This window comes from Oncorhynchus kisutch, unplaced genomic scaffold, assembly GCF_002021735.2.
Source record: "Oncorhynchus kisutch isolate 150728-3 unplaced genomic scaffold, Okis_V2 scaffold2879, whole genome shotgun sequence".
NCBI lineage: Eukaryota > Metazoa > Chordata > Actinopteri > Salmoniformes > Salmonidae > Oncorhynchus > Oncorhynchus kisutch.
This window is the reverse complement of record NW_022264824.1, coordinates 349,608-374,400: the sequence shown is the minus strand read 5'-3', so window position 1 is coordinate 374,400 and position 24,793 is coordinate 349,608. Positions and strand designations below refer to the sequence as shown.

The 24,793-nt window shown below is 43.0% G+C and overlaps 1 protein-coding gene across 1 annotated transcript; it reads right to left on the bottom strand.

Annotated features, from left to right (window-relative positions):
• Nucleotides 1-8,912: 8,912 nt before the first annotated feature.
• Nucleotides 8,913-23,112, bottom strand: LOC116370989 (protein lifeguard 1). The gene is made up of 10 exons (XM_031819920.1): nucleotides 23,062-23,112; nucleotides 22,100-22,653; nucleotides 15,673-15,751; nucleotides 15,021-15,074; nucleotides 14,027-14,117; nucleotides 13,632-13,669; nucleotides 11,895-11,982; nucleotides 10,322-10,411; nucleotides 9,938-9,985; nucleotides 8,913-9,262 (listed from the first exon to the last, which is right to left on the bottom strand). Exons 2-10 carry the CDS (start codon nucleotides 22,614-22,616, stop codon nucleotides 9,113-9,115), a joined length of 1,155 nt encoding a protein of 384 aa, XP_031675780.1. The 5' UTR covers nucleotides 22,617-22,653; nucleotides 23,062-23,112; the 3' UTR covers nucleotides 8,913-9,112.
• Nucleotides 23,113-24,793: the final 1,681 nt, after the last annotated feature.

The following is a 24,793-nucleotide window of genomic DNA, read 5'->3' as shown; positions in this document are numbered from 1 at the left end:
AGTGCTGTCAAAGTATTTATACCACTTTGACCTGTTCCACATTATCTACATTCATACAGTCCCGTCAAAGTATTTATACCACTTTGACCTGTTCCACATTATCTACATTCATACAGTCCCGTCAAAGTATTTATACCACTTTGACCTGTTCCACATTATCTACATTCATACAGTCCCGTCAAAGTATTTATACCACTTTGACCTGTTCCACATTATCTACATTCATACAGTCCCGTCAAAGTATTTATACCACTTTGACCTGTTCCACATTATCTACATTCATACAGTCCCGTCAAAGTATTTATACCACTTTGACCTGTTCCACATTATCTACATTCATACAGTCCCGTCAAAGTATTTATACCACTTTGACCTGTTCCACATTATCTACATTCATACAGTCCCGTCAAAGTATTTATACCACTTTGACCTGTTCCACATTATCTACATTCATACAGTCCCGTCAAAGTATTTATACCACTTTGACCTGTTCCACATTATCTACATTCATACAGTCCCGTCAAAGTATTTATACCACTTTGACCTGTTCCACATTATCTACATTCATACAGTCCCGTCAAAGTATTTATACCACTTTGACCTGTTCCACATTATCTACATTCATACAGTCCCGTCAAAGTATTTATACCACTTTGACCTGTTCCACATTATCTACATTCATACAGTCCCGTCAAAGTATTTATACCACTTTGACCTGTTCCACATTATCTACATTCATACAGTCCCGTCAAAGTATTTATACCACTTTGACCTGTTCCACATTATCTACATTCATACAGTCCCGTCAAAGTATTTATACCACTTTGACCTGTTCCACATGTTGTTGTTGAAGCCTGAATTCAAAATGGATTAAATGTATTGTGTGTTTTTTTTTCTCACCCATCTACACACACTACCCCGTAATGACATCACACTACCCGTAATGACATCACAATACCCCGTAATGACATCACAATACCCCGTAATGACATCACAATACCCCGTAATGACATCACAATACCCCGTAATGACATCACACTACCCCGTAATGACATCACAATACCCCGTAATGACATCACACTACCCCGTAATGACATCACACTACCCCGTAATGACATCACAATACCCCGTAATGACATCACACTACCCCGTAATGACATCACACTACCCCGTAATGACATCACAATACCCCGTAATGACATCACACTACCCCGTAATGACATCACACTACCCCGTAATGACATCACAATACCCCGTAATGACATCACACTACCCCGTAATGACATCACAATACCCCGTAATGACATCACAATACCCCGTAATGACATCACAATACCCCGTAATGACATCACAATACCCCGTAATGACATCACAATACCCCGTAATGACATCACAATACCCCGTAATGACATCACAATACCCCGTAATGACATCACAATACCCCGTAATGACATCACAATACCCCGTAATGGCATCACAATACCCCGTAATGACATCACAATACCCCGTAATGACATCACAATACCCCGTAATGTCATCACAATACCCCGTAATGACATCACAATACCCCGTAACGACATCACAATACCCCGTAATGACATCACAATACCCCATAATGGCATCACAATACCCCGTAATGGCATCACAATACCCCATAATGGCATCACAATACCCCGTAACGACATCACAATACCCCGTAATGACATCACAATACCCCATAATGGCATCACAATACCCCGTAATGGCATCCCAATACCCCATAATGGCATCACAATACCCCGTAATGGCATCACAATACCCTGTAATGACATCACAATACCCCGTAATGACATCACAATACCCCGTAATGACATCACAATACGCCACAATAACAAAGTGAAAACATGTTTTTATTTTTTGGGGGCAAATGTATGGAAAATGAAATACAGAAATATCTCATTTACATAAGTATTCACACCCCTAAATCAATACATGTTAGAATCCCCTTTCCCTAAATCAATACATGTTAGAATCCCCTTTGAGTCTTTCACAGTAAAAGGGGTCATGGTCAATTCGCCGTCTGCTAATCAGGGTAACGCGGAGCTATTTGGAGCCCTCTGCCTTGTTACAAAATTTGAGAGACACACGGCGATGATGCGGTACGGAGCTCAATTTGGCCTCTGCGTGCCTCCGGAGACTCCGCAATTGCGTCACACCATCCATAAGGCGCCACCGACCACATTGTCGGACCAAGCATATATTGTCTCTTAGTCTCTATAAGAGCTTTGCACACCTGGAATGGCAAGACAGCCATTTTCAAGTCTTGCCATAGATTTTCAAGCTGATTTAAGTCCAAACTGTAACTAGGCCTTTCGGGAACATTACATGTCGTCGTGGTAAGCAACTCCTGTGTAGATTTGGCCTTATGTTTTAGGTTATTCTCCCGTTGAAAGGTGAATTTGTCTCCCAGTGTCTTGGAAAGCAGACTGAACCAGGTTTTCCTCTAGGATTTTGCCTGTGTTTATCTCTATTCCATTTATCTTTATCCTAAAAAACTACCTTGCCGTTGACAAACATGCCCATAACATGATAAAATGTTGTTGATCCATCCTCAGTTTCTCTCCTCTCACAGCCATTAAATTCGGAACTGTTTTAAAGTCACCATTGGCCTCATGGTGAAATCCCTGAGTGGTTTCCTTCCTCTCTGGCAACTGAGTTGGGAAGGATGTCTGTGTCTTTGTAGTGACTGGGTGTATTGATACACCATCCAAAGTGTCATTGATATCTTCACCATGCTCAAAGGGATATTCAATGTCAGCGTTTTTATTTAAATCTTTTTTTTAAACCATTTACCAATAGGTGCCTTTCTTTGCAAGGCATTGGAGAACCTCCCTGGTGTTTGTGGTTGAATCTGTGTTTAAAATGCACTGCTTGACCGAGGGACCTTTACAGATAATTGTTTGTGTGGGTTACAGGAAGTAATTTAAAAATCCTGTTACACACTATTATTGCACACAGAGTCCATGCAACTTAAGTGACTTGTTAAGCATATTTTCACTACTGAACTTAGGCTTGCCATAACAAGGGGGTTGAGATCCTTGATTAAAAACCTGCACCAGACCTCAGACTGGGATGAAGGTTCACCTTCCATCAGGACAACGACCCTAAGCACACAGCCAAGAGAACGCAGGAGTGGCTTCGGACAAGTCTCTGAATGTCCTTGAGTGGCCCAGCCAGAGCCTGGACTTGAACCCGATCGAACATCTCTGGAGAGAACTGAAAATAGCTGAACAGCGACGCTCCCCATCCAACCTGACAGAGCTTGAGAGGATCTGCAGAGAAGAATGGGAGAAACTCCCCAAATACAAGCGTGCCAAGCTTGTAGTGTCGTACCGAAGAAGCCTCGAGGCTGTAATCGTGCCATAGGTGCTTCAACAAAACAATGAATTAAAGGGTCTGAATACTTATGCAAATGTGATATTTCAGTTTTTTTTTATAAACTTGTTAAAATGTCAAAAAATCTGTTTTTGCTTTGTCATTATGAGGTATTGTGTGTGTGTATATTCATGAAAAAACGAACAATTGAATCCATTTTTGAATAAGTCTGTAACGTAACAAAATGGGGATAAAGTCAAAAGGTCTGAGTACTTTCCGAATGCCCTGTATACGGCACAGCTGTCAATGATTTGGTCCTTAAATTAAACTGCTATCATTTTTTTTTTATTCGTCACAATTTTCTTTAACCAATGTTGGTCTTTAATGCAGGGCTGACAGACAAGTTTCTTTCACCAATGTTGGTCTTTAATGCATGTCTGACAGACAAGTTTCTTTCACCAATGTTGGTCTTTAATGCATGGCTGACAGACAAGTTTCTTTCACCAATGTTGGTCTTTAATGCAGGGCTGACAGACAAGTTTCTTTCACCAATGTTGGTCTTTAATGCAGGGCTGACAGACAAGTTTCTTTCACCAATGTTGGTCTTTAATGCAGGGCTGACAGACAAGTTTCTTGCCTTTTCCCCCTTCCACATTTCTTTTGCGATAATGCTGCAATTAGTTGGTTGTAATTTTGGGTAGAGCCGACATTTCCAATGCGTGTGTGACATAACTCCACCATTCCTATTAATGATATAATTTACAAAGATTATACCGTTTAAAAAAAAATGTATTTCCAAAGATATACGAATTGACAAAAAAAATACATATTTGAATTTAACCATAATATTTGTTCTATCTTTTGTGGAGGATTAAACTGAAATTACAACCAACTTCATGAGGCTCTGGAGGGATCCAAATTTAAAAGAAAACATGAATCGGTCAATGACACCTTTGTTTCTAATCCCAGGATTTCTAGCCCCTTGATCTTATTGTTGGATCTGATTTTAATTGCTAACATTTCGATGGCCATAATAAATATATATGCCGATAGTGGACAACCTTGTTTTTCTCCTCTTGACAGTTGAATACTTTCTGAGAAGTAGCCAATATTTACTATTTTACACCTGGGGTGACTATACATAACTTTAACCTATTGTATAAGAGATTCTCCTAAATTGAAATATTCCAGGCATTTATATATAAACTCCAGTCGTACTTTATCAAAAGGCTTTTCAAAATCAGCTATGAAAACCAGGCCTGGTTTCCCAGATTTTTCATAATGTTTTATTGTTTCCAGTACTCGTGTTATATTATCTATTATATATATATTATATATATATATATTATCTATTATCTTATTTATTTATCTCCAATGTATCATCCATGTAAAAACCTGTCTGATTAGGATTAATAATATCAGACAATACCTTTTTAAATGTTGCTTTTCATTTTACATTTAATCAGTAAACATGTCTAAAAACACAATTCCATGTTGACATTATTGGGTATTGTGTGTAGGCCAGTGACATTAAATGACAATTGATCAATTTTAAATTCAGACTAACACAACAAAATGTGGAAAAAGTCAAGGGGTGTGAATATTTTCTGAAGGTATTAAGTTGCATAACATGGAATGTCAATGGGGGAAATTTATACATCAAAGGATACGAAACATGGAAGTGCTTTCTGATGCCGATCCACTGTTTGGGCTAGGAACACAAGCATTTCTATTGGATCTAGGAACAAAAGCATTTCTGTTGGGGCTAGGAACACAAACATTTCTATTGGATCTAGGAACAAAAGCATTTCTGTTGGAGCTAGGAACACAAGCATTTCTGTTGGGGCTAGGAACACAAGCATTTCTATTGGATCTAGGAACAAAAGCATTTCTGTTGGGGCTAGGAACACAAACATTTCTATTGGATCTAGGAACAAAAGCATTTCTGTTGGAGCTAGGAACACAAGCATTTCTGTTGGGGCTAGGAACACAAGCATTTCTGTTGGGGCTAGGAACACAAGCATTTCTGTTGGGGCTAGAAACACAAGCATTTCTGTTGGGGCTAGGAACACAAGCATTTCTGTTGGGGCTAGGAACAAAAGCATTTCTGTTGGGGCTAGGAACAGAAGCATTTCTGTTGGGGCTAGGAACACAAGCATTTCTGTTGGGGCTAGGAACAAAAGCATTTCTGTTGGGGCTAGGAACAAAAGCATTTCTGTTGGGGCTAGGAACAAAAGCATTTCTGTTGGGGCTAGGCACACAAGCATTTCTGTTGGGGCTAGGAACAAAAGCATTTCTGTTGGGGCTAGGCACACAAGCATTTCTGTTGGGGCTAGGCACACAAGCATTTCTGTTGGGGCTAGGAACACAAGCATTTCTGTTGGGGCTAGGCACACAAGCATTTCTGTTGGGGCTAGGAACACAAGCATTTCTGTTGGGGCTAGGAACAAAAGCATTTCTGTTGGGGCTAGGAACAAAAGCATTTCTGTTGGGGCTAGGCACACAAGCATTTCTGTTGGGGCTAGGAACACAAGCATTTCTGTTGGAGCTAGGAACACAAGCATTTCTGTTGGGGCTAGGCACACAAGCATTTCTATTGGGGCTAGGCACACAAGCATTTCTATTGGGGCTAGGAACACAAGCATTTCTATTGGGGCTAGGCACACAAGCATTTCTATTGGGGCTAGGAACACAAGCATTTCTGTTGGGGCTAGGAACACAAGCATTTCTGTTGGGGCTAGGAACACAAGCATTTCTGTTGGGGCTAGGAACACAAGCATTTCTGTTGGGGCTAGGAACACAAGCATTTCTGTTGGGGCTAGGAACACAAGCATTTCTATTGGAGCTAGGAACACAAGCATTTCTATTGGAGCTAGGAACACAAGCATTTCTGTTGGGGCTAGGAACAAAAGCATTTCTGTTGGGGCTAGGAACAAAAGCATTTCTGTTGGGGCTAGGAACAAAAGCATTTCTGTTGGGGCTCGGAACACAAGCATTTCTATTGGGGCTAGGAACACAAGCATTTCTGTTGGGGCTAGGCACACAAGCATTTCTGTTGGGGCTAGGAACACAAGCATTTCTGTTGGGGCTAGGAACACAAGCATTTCTATTGAAGCTAGGAACACAAGCATTTCTGTTGGGGCTAGGAACAAAATCATTTCTGTTGGAGGCACGAACACAAGCATTTCTGTTGGGGCTAGGAACAAAAGCATTTCTGTTGGGGCTAGGATCAAAAGCATTTCTATTGGAGCTAGGAACAAAAGCATTTCTATTGGAGCTAGGAACACAAACATTTCTATTGGATCTAGGAACAAAAGCATTTCTGTTGGGGCTAGGAACAAAATAATTTCTGTTGGGGCTAGGCACACAAGCATTTCTGTTGGGGCTAGGAACACAAGCATTTCTGTTGGAGCTCGGAACACAAGCATTTCTATTGGAGCTCGGAACACAAGCATTTCTGTTGGGGCTAGGAACACAAGCATTTCTGTTGGAGCTAGGAACACAAGCATTTCTGTTGGGGCTAGGCACACAAGCATTTCTATTGGGGCTAGGCACACAAGCATTTCTATTGGGGCTAGGAACACAAGCATTTCTATTGGGGCTAGGCACACAAGCATTTCTATTGGGGCTAGGAACACAAGCATTTCTGTTGGGGCTAGGAACACAAGCATTTCTGTTGGGGCTAGGAACACAAGCATTTCTGTTGGGGCTAGGAACACAAGCATTTCTGTTGGGGCTAGGAACACAAGCATTTCTGTTGGGGCTAGGAACACAAGCATTTCTATTGGAGCTAGGAACACAAGCATTTCTATTGGAGCTAGGAACACAAGCATTTCTGTTGGGGCTAGGAACAAAAGCATTTCTGTTGGGGCTAGGAACAAAAGCATTTCTGTTGGGGCTAGGAACAAAAGCATTTCTGTTGGGGCTAGGAACACAAGCATTTCTGTTGGGGCTCGGAACACAAGCATTTCTGTTGGGGCTAGGAACAAAAGCATTTCTGTTGGGGCTAGGAACACAAGCATTTCTATTGGGGCTAGGAACAAAAGCATTTCTGTTGGGGCTAGGAACACAAGCATTTCTATTGGGGCTAGGAACAAAAGCATTTCTGTTGGGGCTAGGAACAAAAGCATTTCTGTTGGAGCTCGGAACAGAAGCATTTCTGTTGGGGCTAGGAACACAAGCATTTCTGTTGGGGCTAGGAACACAAGCATTTCTGTTGGGCTAGGAACACAAGCATTTCTGTTGGGGCTAGGCACACAAGCATTTCTGTTGGGGCTAGGAACACAAGCATTTCTGTTGGGGCTAGGAACACAAGCATTTCTGTTGGGGCTAGGAACACAAACATTTCTGTTGGGGCTAGGAACACAAACATTTCTGTTGGGGCTAGGAACACAAGCATTTCTGTTGGGGCTAGGAACACAAGCATTTCTGTTGGGGCTAGGAACACAAGCATTTCTGTTGGGCTAGGAACACAAGCATTTCTGTTGGGGCTAGGCACACAAGCATTTCTGTTGGGGCTAGGAACACAAGCATTTCTGTTGGGGCTAGGAACACAAGCATTTCTGTTGGGGCTAGGAACACAAACATTTCTGTTGGGGCTAGGAACACAAACATTTCTGTTGGGGCTAGGAACACAAGCATTTCTGTTGGGGGCTAGGAACACAAGCATTTCTGTTGGGGCTAGGAACACAAGCATTTCTGTTGGGGCTAGGAACACAAGCATTTCTGTTGGGGCTAGGAACACAAGCATTTCTGTTGGGGCTAGGAACACAAGCATTTCTGTTGGGGCTAGGAACACAAGCATTTCTGTTGGGGCTAGGAACACAAGCATTTCTGTTGGGGCTAGGAACACAAGCATTTCTGTTGGGGCTAGGAACACAAGCATTTCTGTTGGGGCTAGGAACACAAGCATTTCTATTGGATCTAGGAACACAAGCATTTCTGTTGGGGCTAGGAACACAAGCATTTCTGTTGGGGCTAGGAACACAAGCATTTCTATTGGGGCTAGGCACACAAGCATTTCTGTTGGGGCTAGGAACACAAGCATTTCTGTTGGGGCTAGGAACACAAGCATTTCTATTGGGGCTAGGAACACAAGCATTTCTGTTGGGGCTAGGAACACAAGCATTTCTGTTGGAGCTCGGAACACAAGCATTTCTGTTGGGGCTAGGCACACAAGCATTTCTGTTGGAGCTAGGAACAAAAGCATTTCTGTTGGAGCTAGGAACACAAGCATTTCTGTTGGGGCTAGGCACACAAGCATTTCTGTTGGGGCTCGGAACAAAAGCATTTCTATTGGGGCTAGGAACACAAGCATTTCTGTTGGGGCTAGGCACACAAGCATTTCTGTTGGGGCTAGGAACATAAGCATTTCTGTTGGGGCTAGGAACAAAAGCATTTCTGTTGGGGCTCGGAACACAAGCATTTCTGTTGGGGCTAGGAACACAAACATTTCTGTTGGGGCTAGGAACACAAACATTTCTGTTGGGGCTAGGAACACAAGCATTTCTGTTGGGGCTAGGAACACAAGCATTTCTGTTGGGGCTAGGAACACAAGCATTTCTGTTGGGGCTAGGCACACAAACATTTCGCTACACCCTCAATACCATCTGCTAAATACGTGTATGTGACCAATAACATTTCATTTCATTTGATTTTTAAAAAGGCATTATCCTAATTTCCTACTCCACGCTCGTCCCTCAACTACATCAGGGCAGGTGGCTTGTTGCGCTATCTGACGTGACAACAGCGTATTAAGTTAACGGCTGAGTCCAATGAGTGCCAGTAGCATGGTGAACAGAGAGATGATGTCCAGGTACAGGTTGAGAGCAGCAAAGATGTACTCCTCTGGTGAAATGCTGTATTTGTGGTTCCCGCCCAGTATGAGCTGAGTGTCCATCACCAGGTACTGGAGAGAGATATATATATATATACACACACATACACCATAATTTGCAAATACATTTATTAAAAATCCTACAATGTGATTTTCTGGATTTCTTTTCTCATTTTGTCTGTCATAGTTGAAGTGTACCTATGATGACAATTACAGGCCTCTCTCATCTTTTTAAGTGGGAGAACTTGCACAATTGGTGGCTGACTAAATACTTTTTTGCCCCACTGTATATATATATATATATATATATATATGCACACATATACACGGATCAGTTGTTATATTACGACCCCAGAAAATACATATTACTGTGTAGGTTGTTTCTGACTGCTTACAGAATGAGTCATACACAGCTTTCTTTCATGTTAAAAACCCCCACATGGGCGACCATTCCTAAGCTTCTTAAAGATTGTGTATAAAGGACTATATACACTTTTATTGAGATGTCAGTGAACGTGTATTGCTTGGTGGTATGAAGGTGCCTGAAAGGACTAGCTTTCTTAACAACCCTAGCCAATGAAAGGACTAGTTTTCTTAACAACCCTAGCCAATGAAAGGACTAGCTTTCTTAACAACCCTAGCCAATGAAAGGACTAGCTTTCTTAACAACCCTAGCCAATGAAAGGACTAGCTTTCTTAACAACCCTAGCCAATGAAAGGACTAGCTAGAGGAAGAATGTTACTTACCAAAGAAAATAGCAAGGTTCCCAGGCAAGCGTACACAATGTACACATACTATGGATTAAAAACACAAGACTAAGTTAGTTCCTGAACAAGTGTATTTCTAAAACTGAAACATGGTTAATGTTCTTTAATCTCCATTACAAGTACACAAGATAAAATACTGTTGTTTTAAAAAGGGGCAATCTGAGATGAGTACATCCATTTTCGGGCCAGTCAATGCATCCATAGCCTATGAATTTGAGAGTAGTTACATTTGTCCAGACACATTCTTCAGCTGTTTACCAAAATAGTGGCGTGGAAGACATTGTTACTGTTTAAATAGCAAATTGCCCCTTTTTAAATATTTTGTACATACTGGTATAACCTGTGAAATGACTGTTGACTTACTTGGGATCGCATGATTCCACACAACAATGCAAAGGATATGAGAGTCCAACAGAACACCCACAAGCCCCCACTGGCTAAGGTGAAGTCCCACTATAACAGAAATGAGGAAAGATGGTACACTGCTAGTAAGCTACATTTAGCAGACACTCTTAATCTGAGCCACTTAGTCAGTGCATTTAACTAAGATACACTAAAAATGATCTGTCTTTTATCCAAATCTCATCATATAACTCACTCTGTCCACTTCATCAGCAAACTGTCGAAATCATGAACTGTCGAAATCACGAACTGTCGAAATCACGAACTGTCGAAATCACGAACTGTCGAAATCACGAACTGTTGAAATCACGAACTGTCGAAATCACGAACTGTTGAAATCACGAACTGTCGAAATCACGAACTGTCGAAATCACGAACTGTTGAAATCACGAACTGTCGAACTGTCGAAATCACAAACTGTCGAACTGTCGAAATCACGAACTGTCGAAATCACGAACTGTCGAAATCACGAACTGTCGAAATCACGAACTGTTGAAATCACGAACTGTCGAAATCACGAACTGTCGAAATCACGAACTGTTGAAATCACGAACTGTCGAACTGTCGAAATCACAAACTGTCGAACTGTCGAAATCACGAACTGTCGAACTGTTGAAATCATGAACTGTCTAAATCACGAACTGTCTAAATCACGAACTGTTGAAATCATGCTCAAAACCAGCTTGGGATAGTTTGCTATGTCACCGTTTTTGTGACAAAATCATGGTTGAAAATGCAGGAAACCCATTTAACTTAGATCGTTTTGTCTGGTACATGGAAACCCATTTAACTTAGATCGTTTTGTCTGGTACATGGAAACCCATTTAACTTAGATCGTTTTGTCTGGTACATGGAAACCCATTTAACTTAGATCGTTTTGTCTGGTACATGGAAACCCATTTAACTTAGATCGTTTTGTCCGGTACATGGAAACTTAACCGCAAAACTTTTTTTAGCGTGCCATACCTCATCACACTCAGCCTGCAATTGCATTTCCTTGAATCCTCGCGTCCTCTCTCCTCGCCTCCTTCTCAAAACCCATTGGATGAAAAGGTCAGAGCTCCCTCCCTTCTGACCTTTTCATCCAATGGGTTTTGAGAAGGAGGAACCTCAGGACCTTGTCATCCTATAGGTTTTGAGAAGGAGGCGAGGAGAGAGGATGTGACGAATCAAGGAAATGCTTTTGAGATTCTCCCCATTTTGAAGTAGTAATTTTGAATTCCATTCAGGTCATCAGGAGGCGTCAGCCAATGATTTAAACTCCTCAGCAAACATTCTATAACTGCAGGTGGCAGTAAATCACCAACCTGGCTTTTACCTGTTCAGACTGTACACACTGCAGCACAGTAGATGGTGTTATGCAGTGTGTTATTGTTTCTTCATAGATTACCACTCACAAGTTGAAGGAGAGGAAACGGATTACTTTAAAATGGAAGATAGCCACTAAGGGGCGCTGCCCGTGCTTTCACAGAACACGGTCATTTACAAGGATTTCAGGTGTGCCGTCTTTCTACATCTATGGAGAGAGACATACTCTGGACTGCATGGCGAAGACACTCAGAGCCAGGGAGACCAGTGCTGTGGCGCCCACAGCCCACATAACAGCTTCCGCCTCATAGAACCTGCAACACAAACCAAACTCTCATCTATCACTGAAAAAGGGTTGCAACGCTTCTGTAACTTCCCACCAAATTCCCGAGGCTTTTACAGAAGTCCTGGTTGGACGATGCCCCCGGAATTGGGAGGGAATAAGAATGAAAGAAGGAATTCTCCAACCATGATTTCTGGAAAAATTGACATTTTTTAGGAAAGTTACCGGAGTTTTTCAACACTACATCTATTAGTCAGGTATCCCTACAAACCTCCATGGAGGATTGGTTTAGACATAAGCTCATACTGCCGACCTCCATGGAGGATTGGATTAGACATAAGCTCATACTGCCGACCTCCATGGAGGATTGGTTTAGACATGAGCTCATACTGCCGACCTCCATGGAGGATTGGTTTAGACATGAGCTCATACTGCCGACCTCCATGGAGGATTGGTTTAGACATAAGCTCATACTGCCGACCTCCATGGAGGATTGGTTTAGACATAAGCTCATACTGCCGACCTCCATGGAGGATTGGTTTAGACATAAGCTCATACTGCCGACCTCCATGGAGGATTGGTTTAGACATAAGCTCATACTGCCGACCTCCATGGAGGATTGGTTTAGACATAAGCTCATACTGCCGACCTCCATGGAGGATTGGTTTAGACATAAGCTCATACTGCCGACCTCCATGGAGGATTGGTTTAGACATAAGCTCATACTGCCGACCTCCATGGAGGATTGGTTTAGACATAAGCTCATACTGCCGACCTCCATGGAGGATTGGTTTAGACATAAGCTCATACTGCCGACCTCCATGGAGGATTGGTTTAGACATAAGCTCATACTGCCGACCTCCATGGAGGATTGGATTAGACATAAGCTCATACTGCCAACCTCCATGGAGGATTGGTTTAGACATAAGCTCATACTGCCGACCTCCATGGAGGATTGGTTTAGACATAAGCTCATACTGCCAACCTCCATGGAGGATTGGTTTAGACATAAGCTCATACTGCCAACCTCCATGGAGGATTGGTTTAGACATAAGCTCATACTGCCAACCTCCATGGAGGATTGGTTTAGACATAAGCTCATACTGCCAACCTCCATGGAGGATTGGTTTAGACATAAGCTCATACTGCCAACCTCCATGGAGGATTGGTTTAGACATAAGCTCATACTGCCGACCTCCATGGAGGATTGGTTTAGACATAAGCTCATACTGCCAACCTCCATGGAGGATTGGTTTAGACATAAGCTCATACTGCCAACCTCCATGGAGGATTGGTTTAGACATAAGCTCATACTGCCGACCTCCATGGAGGATTGGTTTAGACATAAGCTCATACTGCCGACCTCCATGGAGGATTGGTTTAGACATAAGCTCATACTGCCGACCTCCATGGAGGATTGGTTTAGACATAAGCTCATACTGCCGACCTCCATGGAGGATTGGTTTAGACATAAGCTCATACTGCCAACCTCCATGGAGGATTGGTTTAGACATAAGCTCATACTGCCAACCTCCATGGAGGATTGGTTTAGACATGAGGTCATACTGCCAACCTCCATGGAGGATTGGTTTAGACATAAGCTCATACTGCCAACCCGCCTTGTGCATGACTAACATGCTGGAAGGTAAAGGATGCCCTCCAGAGGCATACAGTACTCACACAGTCACAGAGCCCAGCAGTAGACCTTCTGCAGTGGTCTACACAGAAAAACAACACAAAGGTCAGATGATACAACCAACATGTGAAACGTTTATGGATGCCTTCTTGGAATCGATACTTACAAACAGGCCCAAGGCCAGGAAATTGGAATCGATACTTACAAACAGGCCCAAGGCCAGGAAATTGGAATCGATACTTACAAACAGGCCCAAGGCCAGGAAATTGGAATCGATACTTACAAACAGGCCCAAGGCCAGGAAATTGGAATCGATACTTACAAACAGGCCCAAGGCCAGGAAATTGGAATCGATACTTACAAACAGGCCCAAGGCCAGGAAATTGGAATCGATACTTACAAACAGGCCCAAGGCCAGGAAATTGGAATCGATACTTACAAACAGGCCCAAGGCCAGGAAATTGAGCGGGACCTTCCGACGTACATTGACACAACAGGACAAGGAAATGATGATGACAAGCACCACTGCTCTGTTCAGGAAACAACGGTACAATATATTAATATAATATGGTACAATCACAGCGCTCAATATAAAGGTCTTCGTGTGCGGGGTTCATTTGTCCGTTGTTTAGATGTCAGGGCCGGTGTTCATAAAGTGACTCAGAGTAGGAGTGCTGATTTGGCATCAGGTCCAATGTCCATGTCATGGCATTTAAGATGATTTGTGAGAGACAATTTACCTATTTACCTGATTTATTTTATATTAATTGTTAACCATTAATATTTAACTAATAGTAAGACATTTCTGTCCTGCTAGTGTCTCAGTTTTTATGGTCTCCACTCTAGCTTCCTGCAGCTAATCTGGGAGTATGGTCACTAGAGATGGCTTGAGCTGACAAAATTAGTTAAAAAACTGCATTACCTAGACAAGATTGTGTTTTACTAGAGATAGCTTAGGAGCAGAACAATCCCTCACTGTCTCAAAATCATCCTTCCATCTGGGAAACTAAGCCAGGGTGGGGTTAAGACAACAACCCTGTGCAGATAACGACCGGATGAACCCAGAGTGGCTTATGATGCTCCTTGGTCTACATGGGAGGGGTTGAACCAACCATGACTAAGCATTCTTAGTGTCAGTCGTATAAAGAACTCTGCATTTGTATAAAGGTTAGGTTACTCGGTTCAACACTCAAGGGTGTTTGGTCGACCAGCCTCATTATTGCAATAATTAATCGATATTGAACAAAAGATGATTGTTTGAAGAAATGACAAAGTTTTCTCTCATCAGATTAGAATATTCCACAACATGATCTAAAAGACCCAATCAGATCCTAGATCAGCACTCCTTCTGTGGGAAGGTTTCTGAATACTGGCCCAGGAGTAAAAGCAGAGAGATTCTGTAGGATTCAGTGGACGTCGTGACATTTACTTACATCATGCAGGAAGAAAACCAGTAGGTCTTCATAGACCAGAGCCTCAGAGCCTCCCTACGATTACAGAAGACAACTCATCTCTTTGTTTTATACACTTCTTAATTAAAGTGTTGAAGTTTTATAGTTGGGTAACACTTAAAGTGTTGAAGTTTTAAAGTGTTAAAGTGTTGAAATGTTCAAGTGTTAATTAAAGAGTTAATTCAAGAGTTGAAGTTTTATAGTGTTAAAGTGTTAAAGTGTTGAAATGTTGAAGCGTTAATTAAAGTGTTGACGTTTTATAGTTGGGTAACACTTAAAGTGTTGAAGTGTTGAAGTCTTAAAGTCTTAAAGTGTTGAAGTCTTAAAGTGTTGAAGTCTTAAAGTCTTAATGTTAAGTAACACAAAGTGTTGAAGTGTTAATTAAAGTGTTGAAGTTTTATAGTTGGGTAACACTTAAAGTGTTGAAGTTTTAAAGTGTTAAAGTGTTGAAATGTTGAAGTGTTAATTAAAGAGTTGAAGTTTTATAGTGTTAAAGTGTTAAAGTGTTGAAATGTTGAAGCGTTAATTAAAGTGTTGAAGTTTTATAGTGTTAAAGTGTTAAAGTGTTGAAATGTTGAAGCGTTAATTAAAGTGTTGAAGTTTTATAGTTGGGTAACACTTAAAAGTGCCTCACCAATACAGAAAGGCACAGATGATCCCAAAGGTGACGAGAAGCTGAATCATCAGAGTCAGGTACACCTTCTTTATAAAGCCTGTGGAAACAAATCACTTAACAGTCACCAGGTGTTTACAGTGGGCCCACTGAGTCAGGTACACCTTCTTTATAAAGCCTGTGGAAACAAATCACTTAACAGTCACCAGGTGTTTACTGTGGGCCCACTGAGTCAGGTATACCTTAACCAGGTGTTTACAGTGGGCCCACTGAGTCAGGTATACCTTAACCAGGTGTTTACAGTGGGCCCACTGAGTCAGGTTTACCTTAACCAGGTGTTTACAGTGGGCCCACTGAGTCAGGTATACCTTAACCAGGTGTTTACAGTGGGCCCACTGAGTCAGGTATACCTTAACCAGGTGTTTACTGTGGGCCCACTGAGTCAGGTATACCTTAACCAGGTGTTTACAGTGGTCCCACTGAGTCAGGTACACCTTCTTTATAAAGCCTGTGGAAACAAATCACTTAACCAGGTGTTTACAGTGGGCCCACTGAGTCAGGTACACCTTCTTTATAAAGCCTGTGGAAACAAATCACTTAACAGTCACCAGGTGTTTACTGTGGGCCCACTGAGTCAGGTATACCTTCTTTATAAAGCCTGTGGAAACAAATCACTTAACAGTCACCAGGTGTTTACTGTGGGCCCACTGAGTCAGGTATACCTTAACCAGGTGTTTACAGTGGGCCCACTGAGTCAGGTTTACCTTAACCAGGTGTTTACAGTGGGCCCACTGAGTCAGGTATACCTTAACCAGGTGTTTACAGTGGGCCCACTGAGTCAGGTATACCTTAAACAGGTGTTTACTGTGGGCCCACTGAGTCAGGTATAACTTAACCAGGTGTTTACAGTAGTCCCACTGAGTCAGGTACACCTTCTTTATAAAGCCTGTGGAAACAAATCACTTAACAGTCACCAGGTGTTTACAGTGGGCCCACTGAGTCAGGTATACCTTAACCAGGTGTTTACAGTGGGCCCACTGAGTCAGGTATACTGTGGGCCCACTGAGTCAGGTTTACATTAACCAGGTGTTTACTGGGGGCCCACTGAGTCAGGTATACCTTAACCAGGTGTTTACAGTGGGCCCACTGAGTCAGGTTTACCTTAACCAGGTGTTTACAGTGGGCCCACTGAGTCAGGTATACCTTAACCAGGTGTTTACAGTGGGCCCACTGAGTCAGGTATACCTTAACCAGGTGTTTACAGTGGGCCCACTGAGTCAGGTATACCTTAACCAGGTGTTTACAGTGGACCCACTGAGTCAGGTATACCTTAACCAGGTGTTTACAGTGGGCCCACTGAGTCAGGTATACCTTAACCAGGTGGCCCACTGAGTCAGGTACACCTTAACCAGGTGTTTACAGTGGGCCCACTGAGTCAGGTATACCTTAACCAGGTGTTTACAGTGGGCCCACTGAGTCAGGTATACCTTAACCAGGTGTTTACAGTGGGCCCACTGAGTCAGGTATACCTTCTTTATAAAGCCTGTGGAAACAAATCACTTAACAGTCACCAGGTGTTTACTGTGGGCCCACTGAGTCAGGTATACCTTAACCAGGTGTTTACAGTGGGCCCACTGAGTCAGGTTTACCTTAACCAGGTGTTTACAGTGGGCCCACTGAGTCAGGTATACCTTAACCAGGTGTTTACAGTGGGCCCACTGAGTCAGGTATACCTTAACCAGGTGTTTACTGTGGGCCCACTGAGTCAGGTATACCTTAACCAGGTGTTTACAGTGGTCCCACTGAGTCAGGTACACCTTCTTTATAAAGCCTGTGGAAACAAATCACTTAACCAGGTGTTTACAGTGGGCCCACTGAGTCAGGTACACCTTCTTTATAAAGCCTGTGGAAACAAATCACTTAACAGTCACCAGGTGTTTACTGTGGGCCCACTGAGTCAGGTATACCTTCTTTATAAAGCCTGTGGAAACAAATCACTTAACAGTCACCAGGTGTTTACTGTGGGCCCACTGAGTCAGGTATACCTTAACCAGGTGTTTACAGTGGGCCCACTGAGTCAGGTTTACCTTAACCAGGTGTTTACAGTGGGCCCACTGAGTCAGGTATACCTTAACCAGGTGTTTACAGTGGGCCCACTGAGTCAGGTATACCTTAAACAGGTGTTTACTGTGGGCCCACTGAGTCAGGTATAACTTAACCAGGTGTTTACAGTAGTCCCACTGAGTCAGGTACACCTTCTTTATAAAGCCTGTGGAAACAAATCACTTAACAGTCACCAGGTGTTTACTGTGGGCCCACTGAGTCAGGTATACCTTAACCAGGTGTTTACAGTGGGCCCACTGAGTCAGGTATACTGTGGGCCCACTGAGTCAGGTTTACATTAACCAGGTGTTTACTGGGGGCCCACTGAGTCAGGTATACCTTAACCAGGTGTTTACAGTGGGCCCACTGAGTCAGGTTTACCTTAACCAGGTGTTTACAGTGGGCCCACTGAGTCAGGTATACCTTAACCAGGTGTTTACAGTGGGCCCACTGAGTCAGGTATACCTTAACCAGGTGTTTACAGTGGGCCCACTGAGTCAGGTATACCTTAACCAGGTGTTTACAGTGGACCCACTGAGTCAGGTATACCTTAACCAGGTGGCCCACTGAGTCAGGTACACCTTAACCAGGTGTTTACAGTGGGCCCACTGAGTCAGGTATACCTTAACCAGGTGTTTACAGTGGGCCCACTGAGTCAGGTATACCTTAACCAGGTGTTTACAGTGGACCCACTGAGTCAGGTATACCTTAACCAGGTGTTTACAGTGGGCCCACTGAGTCAGGTATACCTTAACCAGGTGGCCCACTGAGTCAGGTACACCTTAACCAGGTGTTTACAGTGGGCCCACTGAGTCAGGTATACCTTAACCAGGTGTTTACAGTGGGCCCACTGAGTCAGGTATACCTTAACCAGGTGTTTACAGTGGGCCCACTGAGTCAGGTATACCTTCTTTATAAAGCCTGTGGAAACAAATCACTTAACAGTCACCAGGTGTTTACTGTGGGCCCACTGAGTCAGGTATACCTTAACCAGGTGTTTACAGTGGGCCCACTGAGTCAGGTTTACCTTAACCAGGTGTTTACAGTGGGCCCACTGAGTCAGGTATACCTTAACCAGGTGTTTACAGTGGGCCCACTGAGTCAGGTATACCTTAACCAGGTGTTTACTGTGGGCCCACTGAGTCAGGTATACCTTAACCAGGTGTTTACAGTGGTCCCACTGAGTCAGGTACACCTTCTTTATAAAGCCTGTGGAAACAAATCACTTAACCAGGTGTTTACAGTGGGCCCACTGAGTCAGGTACACCTTCTTTATAAAGCCTGTGGAAACAAATCACTTAACAGTCACCAGGTGTTTACTGTGGGCCCACTGAGTCAGGTATACCTCCTTTATAAAGCCTGTGGAAACAAATCACTTAACAGTCACCAGGTGTTTACTGTGGGCCCACTGAGTCAGGTATACCTTAACCAGGTGTTTACAGTGGGCCCACTGAGTCAGGTTTACCTTAACCAGGTGTTTACAGTGGGCCCACTGAGTCAGGTATACCTTAACCAGGTGTTTACAGTGGGCCCACTGAGTCAGGTATACCTTAAACAGGTGTTTACTGTGGGCCCACTGAGTCAGGTATAACTTAACCAGGTGTTTACAGTAGTCCCACTGAGTCAGGTACACCTTCTTTATAAAGCCTGTGGAAACAAATCACTTAACAGTCACCAGGTGTTTACTGTGGGCCCACTGAGTCAGGTATACCTTAACCAGGTGTTTACAGTGGGCCCACTGAGTCAGGTATACTGTGGGCCCACTGAGTCAGGTTTACATTAACCAGGTGTTTACTGGGGGCCCACTGAGTCAGGTATACCTTAACCAGGTGTTTACAGTGGGCCCACTGAGTCAGGTTTACCTTAACCAGGTGTTTACAGTGGGCCCACTGAGTCAGGTATACCTTAACCAGGTGTTTACAGTGGGCCCACTGAGTCAGGTATACCTTAACCAGGTGTTTACAGTGGGCCCACTGAGTCAGGTATACCTTAACCAGGTGTTTACAGTGGACCCACTGAGTCAGGTATACCTTAACCAGGTGTTTACAGTGGGCCCACTGAGTCAGGTATACCTTAACCAGGTGGCCCACTGAGTCAGGTACACCTTAACCAGGTGTTTACAGTGGGCCCACTGAGTCAGGTATACCTTAACCAGGTGTTTACAGTGGGCCCACTGAGTCAGGTATACCTTAACCAGGTGTTTACAGTGGGCCCACTGAGTCAGGTATACCTTCTTTATAAAGCCTGTGGAAACAAATCACTTAACAGTCACCAGGTGTTTACTGTGGGCCCACTGAGTCAGGTATACCTTAACCAGGTGTTTACAGTGGGCCCACTGAGTCAGGTTTACCTTAACCAGGTGTTTACAGTGGGCCCACTGAGTCAGGTATACCTTAACCAGGTGTTTACAGTGGGCCCACTGAGTCAGGTATACCTTAAACAGGTGTTTACTGTGGGCCCACTGAGTCAGGTATAACTTAACCAGGTGTTTACAGTAGTCCCACTGAGTCAGGTACACCTTCTTTATAAAGCCTGTGGAAACAAATCACTTAACCAGGTGTTTACAGTGGGCCCACTGAGTCAGGTACACCTTCTTTATAAAGCCTGTGGAAACAAATCACTTAACAGTCACCAGGTGTTTACTGTGGGCCCACTGAGTCAGGTATACCTTAACCAGGTGTTTACAGTGGGCCCACTGAGTCAGGTATACTGTGGGCCCACTGAGTCAGGTTTACATTAACCAGGTGTTTACTGGGGGCCCACTGAGTCAGGTATACCTTAACCAGGTGTTTACAGTGGGCCCACTGAGTCAGGTTTACCTTAACCAGGTGTTTACAGTGGGCCCACTGAGTCAGGTATACCTTAACCAGGTGTTTACAGTGGGCCCACTGAGTCAGGTATACCTTAACCAGGTGTTTACAGTGGGCCCACTGAGTCAGGTATACCTTAACCAGGTGTTTACAGTGGACCCACTGAGTCAGGTATACCTTAACCAGGTGTTTACTGTGGGCCCACTGAGTCAGGTATACCTTAACCAGGTGTTTACAGTGGGCCCACTGAGTCAGGTATACCTTAACCAGGTGTTTACAGTGGGCCCACTGAGTCAGGTATACCTTAACCAGGTGGCCCACTGAGTCAGGTACACCTTAACCAGGTGTTTACAGTGGGCCCACTGAGTCAGGTATACCTTAACCAGGTGTTTACAGTGGGCCCACTGAGTCAGGTATACCTTAACCAGGTGTTTACAGTGGGCCCACTGAGTCAGGTATACCTTAACCAGGTGTTTACAGTGGGCCCACTGAGTCAGGTATACCTTAACCAGGTGTTTACAGTGGACCCACTGAGTCAGGTATACCTTAACCAGGTGTTTACTGTGGGCCCACTGAGTCAGGTATACCTTAACCAGGTGTTTACAGTGGGCCCACTGAGTCAGGTATACCTTAACCAGGTGTTTACAGTGGGCCCACTGAGTCAGGTATACCTTAACCAGGTGGCCCACTGAGTCAGGTACACCTTAACCAGGTGTTTACAGTGGGCCCACTGAGTCAGGTATACCTTAACCAGGTGTTTACAGTGGGCCCACTGAGTCAGGTATACCTTAACCAGGTGGCCCACTGAGTCAGGTACACCTTAACCAGGTGTTTACTGTGGGCCCACTGAGTCAGGTATACGTTAACCAGGTGTTTACAGTGGGCCCACTGAGTCAGGTATACCTTAACCAGGTGTTTACTGTGGGCCCACTGAGTCAGGTATACCTTAACCAGGTGTTTACAGTGCGCCCACTGAGTCAGGTATACCTTAACCAGATGTTTACAGTGGACCCACTGAGTCAGGTATACCTTAACCAGGTGTTTACAGTGGGCCCACTGAGTCAGGTTTACCTTAACCAGGTGTTTACAGTGGGCCCACTGAGTCAGGTATACCTTAACCAGGTGTTTACAGTGGGCCCACTGAGTCAGGTATACATTAACCAGGTGGCCCACTGGTTAACTTCAGACCAATAAGACGGAGCTGCTTTCACCACAAAGCTTGTTTATTCAATGGGTTGCTGATCTAGGATCAGGTTTACCCTGTCCATACAATCTTATTAATTATGATCTTAAAGGGAAAACTGATCCTAAATCAGCACTCCTACTAGAAGAGGATTGATGCGGGCTCCAGATCATCATGATACAAGGACACCGACGACCCCTCCCCCCCCAAAAAACCTGTGTCTGAGTCTCAAATGGCCCCCTATTCCCTATGTAGTGCACTACTTTTCAACAGAACCCTATGGGCGCTGGTCAAAAGTAGGCGACTCCATAGCAAAATTAGGGTACCATTTCAGACGTAGGCACTGACTAACCTCTTCTTATGGCTTTGTCATCAAAGCAGCCGGTGTCCTCCAGCTCGGTGGAATAGTCAGGTGGTAGTGGAGCAGCCCATTGTTGTTGTTGGTCCTCGGGATGACCCTGACCCATGTCGTTATACTGACCCGCTGGAGAGACCACCGCTATGTTGCCAGGGCCAACGTTCAGACCGTAGTGGGGAGAACTGTAGTTCTGTCGGCCATAGGTGTTCTGTTGGCCATAGGTGTTCTGTTGGCCATAGGTGTTCTGTGGACCATAGGTGTTCTGTGGACCATAGGTGTTCTGTGGACCATAGGTGTTCTGTGGACCATAGGTGTTCTGTTGACCATAGGTGTTCTGTTGGTCATAGGTGTTCTGTTGACCATAGGTGTTCTGTTGGTCATAGGTGTTCTGTCGGCCATAGGTGTTCTGTTGACCATAGGTGTTCTGTTGGCCATAGGTGTTCTGTTGACCATCGTCCTGAGAGTAGGGCGGTGGGAGTTGGACTTCACTGCTTCTTTTCGATTGATCCATGTTACCCTCCTAAAAGATTTCCGTCAGGTAATAAGTCCTAATCATTCACACACAGAGAAATATACCTGTATCATTAACCAGGAAATAAACCCTCCTCTTCCTTTCACTGTCCTGACAGACACAAGATCCTGTTGAATACTCCGTGAAATGGAGAGAAAAGCACTAGTAATTGCAATAAAAATGACAAACTATAAAAATATAAAATATATTCATATTTCATCTAAAAAAATACAAATATATTTGTAAATAATATAGGTAAAATCCAACTCTAAAATCCTCCTCTGCCATTGTGGAATAACCCACGACTGTCTATAGGGAATCTTTATTTAACTAAGTCAGTTACTGACAATACATCACACGTGTAACATACAACAGCAGTCGGAGTAACAAATCCTTTATTAAACATATCTGATTGTCTTATAATTCTACCCTCAGATCTACTCACCTCTTCCACAGCGCTCCGGTCTGTCTCTTCCTGTAACAGTCCCTCCAGGGCAAAGTCTACCTGTAATCAGTTGGGCTGCATCCCAAACGGACATCTATTCATCCTAATCCCTATGTGCTGCACTACTATATAGGGAATAAGTTACCGTTTTGGGGACGGAAACCGTGGTTTTCCCACAGAGACTGGACTTTCAGCTAAATTATACATCTTTAAGGAAAAGGTTAAGATTAGGAGTTAGTTTAAAGGGTTAAGGTTAGGAGTTAGTTTAAAGGGTTAAGGTTAGGAGTTAGTTTAAAGGGTTAAGGTTAGGAGTTAGTTTAAAAGGTTAAGGTTAGGAGTTAGTTTAAAGGGTTAAGGTTAGGAGTTAGTTTAAAGGGTTAAGGTTAGGAGTTAGTTTAAAAGGTTAAGGTTAGGAGTTAGTTTAAAGGGTTAAGGTTAGGAGTTAGTTTAAAGGGTTAAGGTTAGGAGTTCGTTTAAAGGGTTAAGGTTAGGAGTTAGTTTAAAAGGTTAAGGTTAGGAGTTAGTTTAAAGGGTTAAGGTTAGGAGTTAGTTTAAAGGGTTAAGGTTAGGAGTTAGTTTAAAGGGTTAAGGTTAGGAGTTAGTTTAAAGGGTTAAGATTAGGAGTTAGTTTAAAGGGTTAAGGTTAGGAGTTAGTTTAAAGGGTTAAGGTTAGGAGTTAGTTTAAAAGGTTAAGGTTAGGAGTTAGTTTAAAAGGTTAAGGTTAGGAGTTAGTTTAAAGGGTTAAGGTTAGGAGTTAGTTAAAAGGTTAAGGTTAGGAGTTAGTTTAAAGGGTTAAGGTTAGGAGTTAGTTTAAAGGGTTAAGGTTAGGAGTTAGTTTAAAGGGTTAAGGTTAGGAGTTAGTTTAAAGGGTTAAGGTTAGGAGTTAGTTTAAAGGGTTAAGGTTAGGAGTTAGTTTAAAGGGTTAAGGTTAGGAGTTAGTTTAAAGGGTTAAGGTTAGGAGTTAGTTTAAAGGGTTAAGATTAGGAGTTAGTTTAAAGGGTTAAGGTTAGGAGTTAGTTTAAAGGGTTTAGGTTAGGAGTTAGTTTAAAGGGTTAAGGTTAGGAGTTAGTTTAAAGGGTTAAGGTTAGGAGTTAGTTTAAAGGGTTAAGGTTAGGAGTTAGTTTAAAAGGTTAAGGTTAGGAGTTAGTTTAAAAGGTTAAGGTTAGGAGTTAGTTTAAAAGGTTAAGGTTAGGAGTTAGTTTAAAGGGTTAAGGTTAGGAGTTAGTTTAAAAGGTTAAGGTTAGGAGTTAGTTTAAAGGGTTAAGGTTAGGAGTTAGTTTAAAGGGTTAAGGTTAGGAGTTAGTTTAAAGGGTTAAGGTTAGGAGTTAGTTTAAAAGGTTAAGGTTAGGAGTTAGTTTAAAGGGTTAAGGTTAGGAGTTAGTTTAAAGGGGTAAGGTTAGGAGTTAGTTTAAAAGGTTAAGGTTAGGAGTTAGTTTAAAGGGTTTAGGTTAGGATTTAGTTTAAAGGGTTAAGGTTAGGAGTTAGTTTAAAAGGTTAAGGTTAGGAGTTAGTTTAAAGGGTTAAGGTTAGGAGTTAGTTTAAAGGGTTAAGGTTAGGAGTTAGTTTAAAGGGTTAAGGTTAGGAGTTAGTTTAAAGGGTTAAGGTTAGGAGTTAGTTTAAAGGGTTAAGATTAGGAGTTAGTTTAAAGGGTTAAGATTAGGAGTTAGTTTAAAGGGTTAAGGTTAGGAGTTAGTTTAAAAGGTTAAGGTTAGGAGTTAGTTTAAAGGGTTAA

Bases quoted from the DNA above. Each gene is read 5' to 3' on its own strand.
- LOC116370989 (XM_031819920.1), bottom strand. From the start codon at position 22,616: ATGGATCAATCGAAAAGAAGCAGTGAAGTCCAACTCCCACCGCCCTAC. The intron at 14,118-15,020 runs GTAAGTAAATGT...TTTCCTGAACAG, and splicing joins TGGTTTTCTTCCTGCATGAT to AGCAGTGGTGCTTGTCATCA. The intron at 9,263-9,937 runs GTAAGTAACATT...ATCTCTCTCCAG, and splicing joins GAACCTTGCTATTTTCTTTG to TACCTGGTGATGGACACTCA.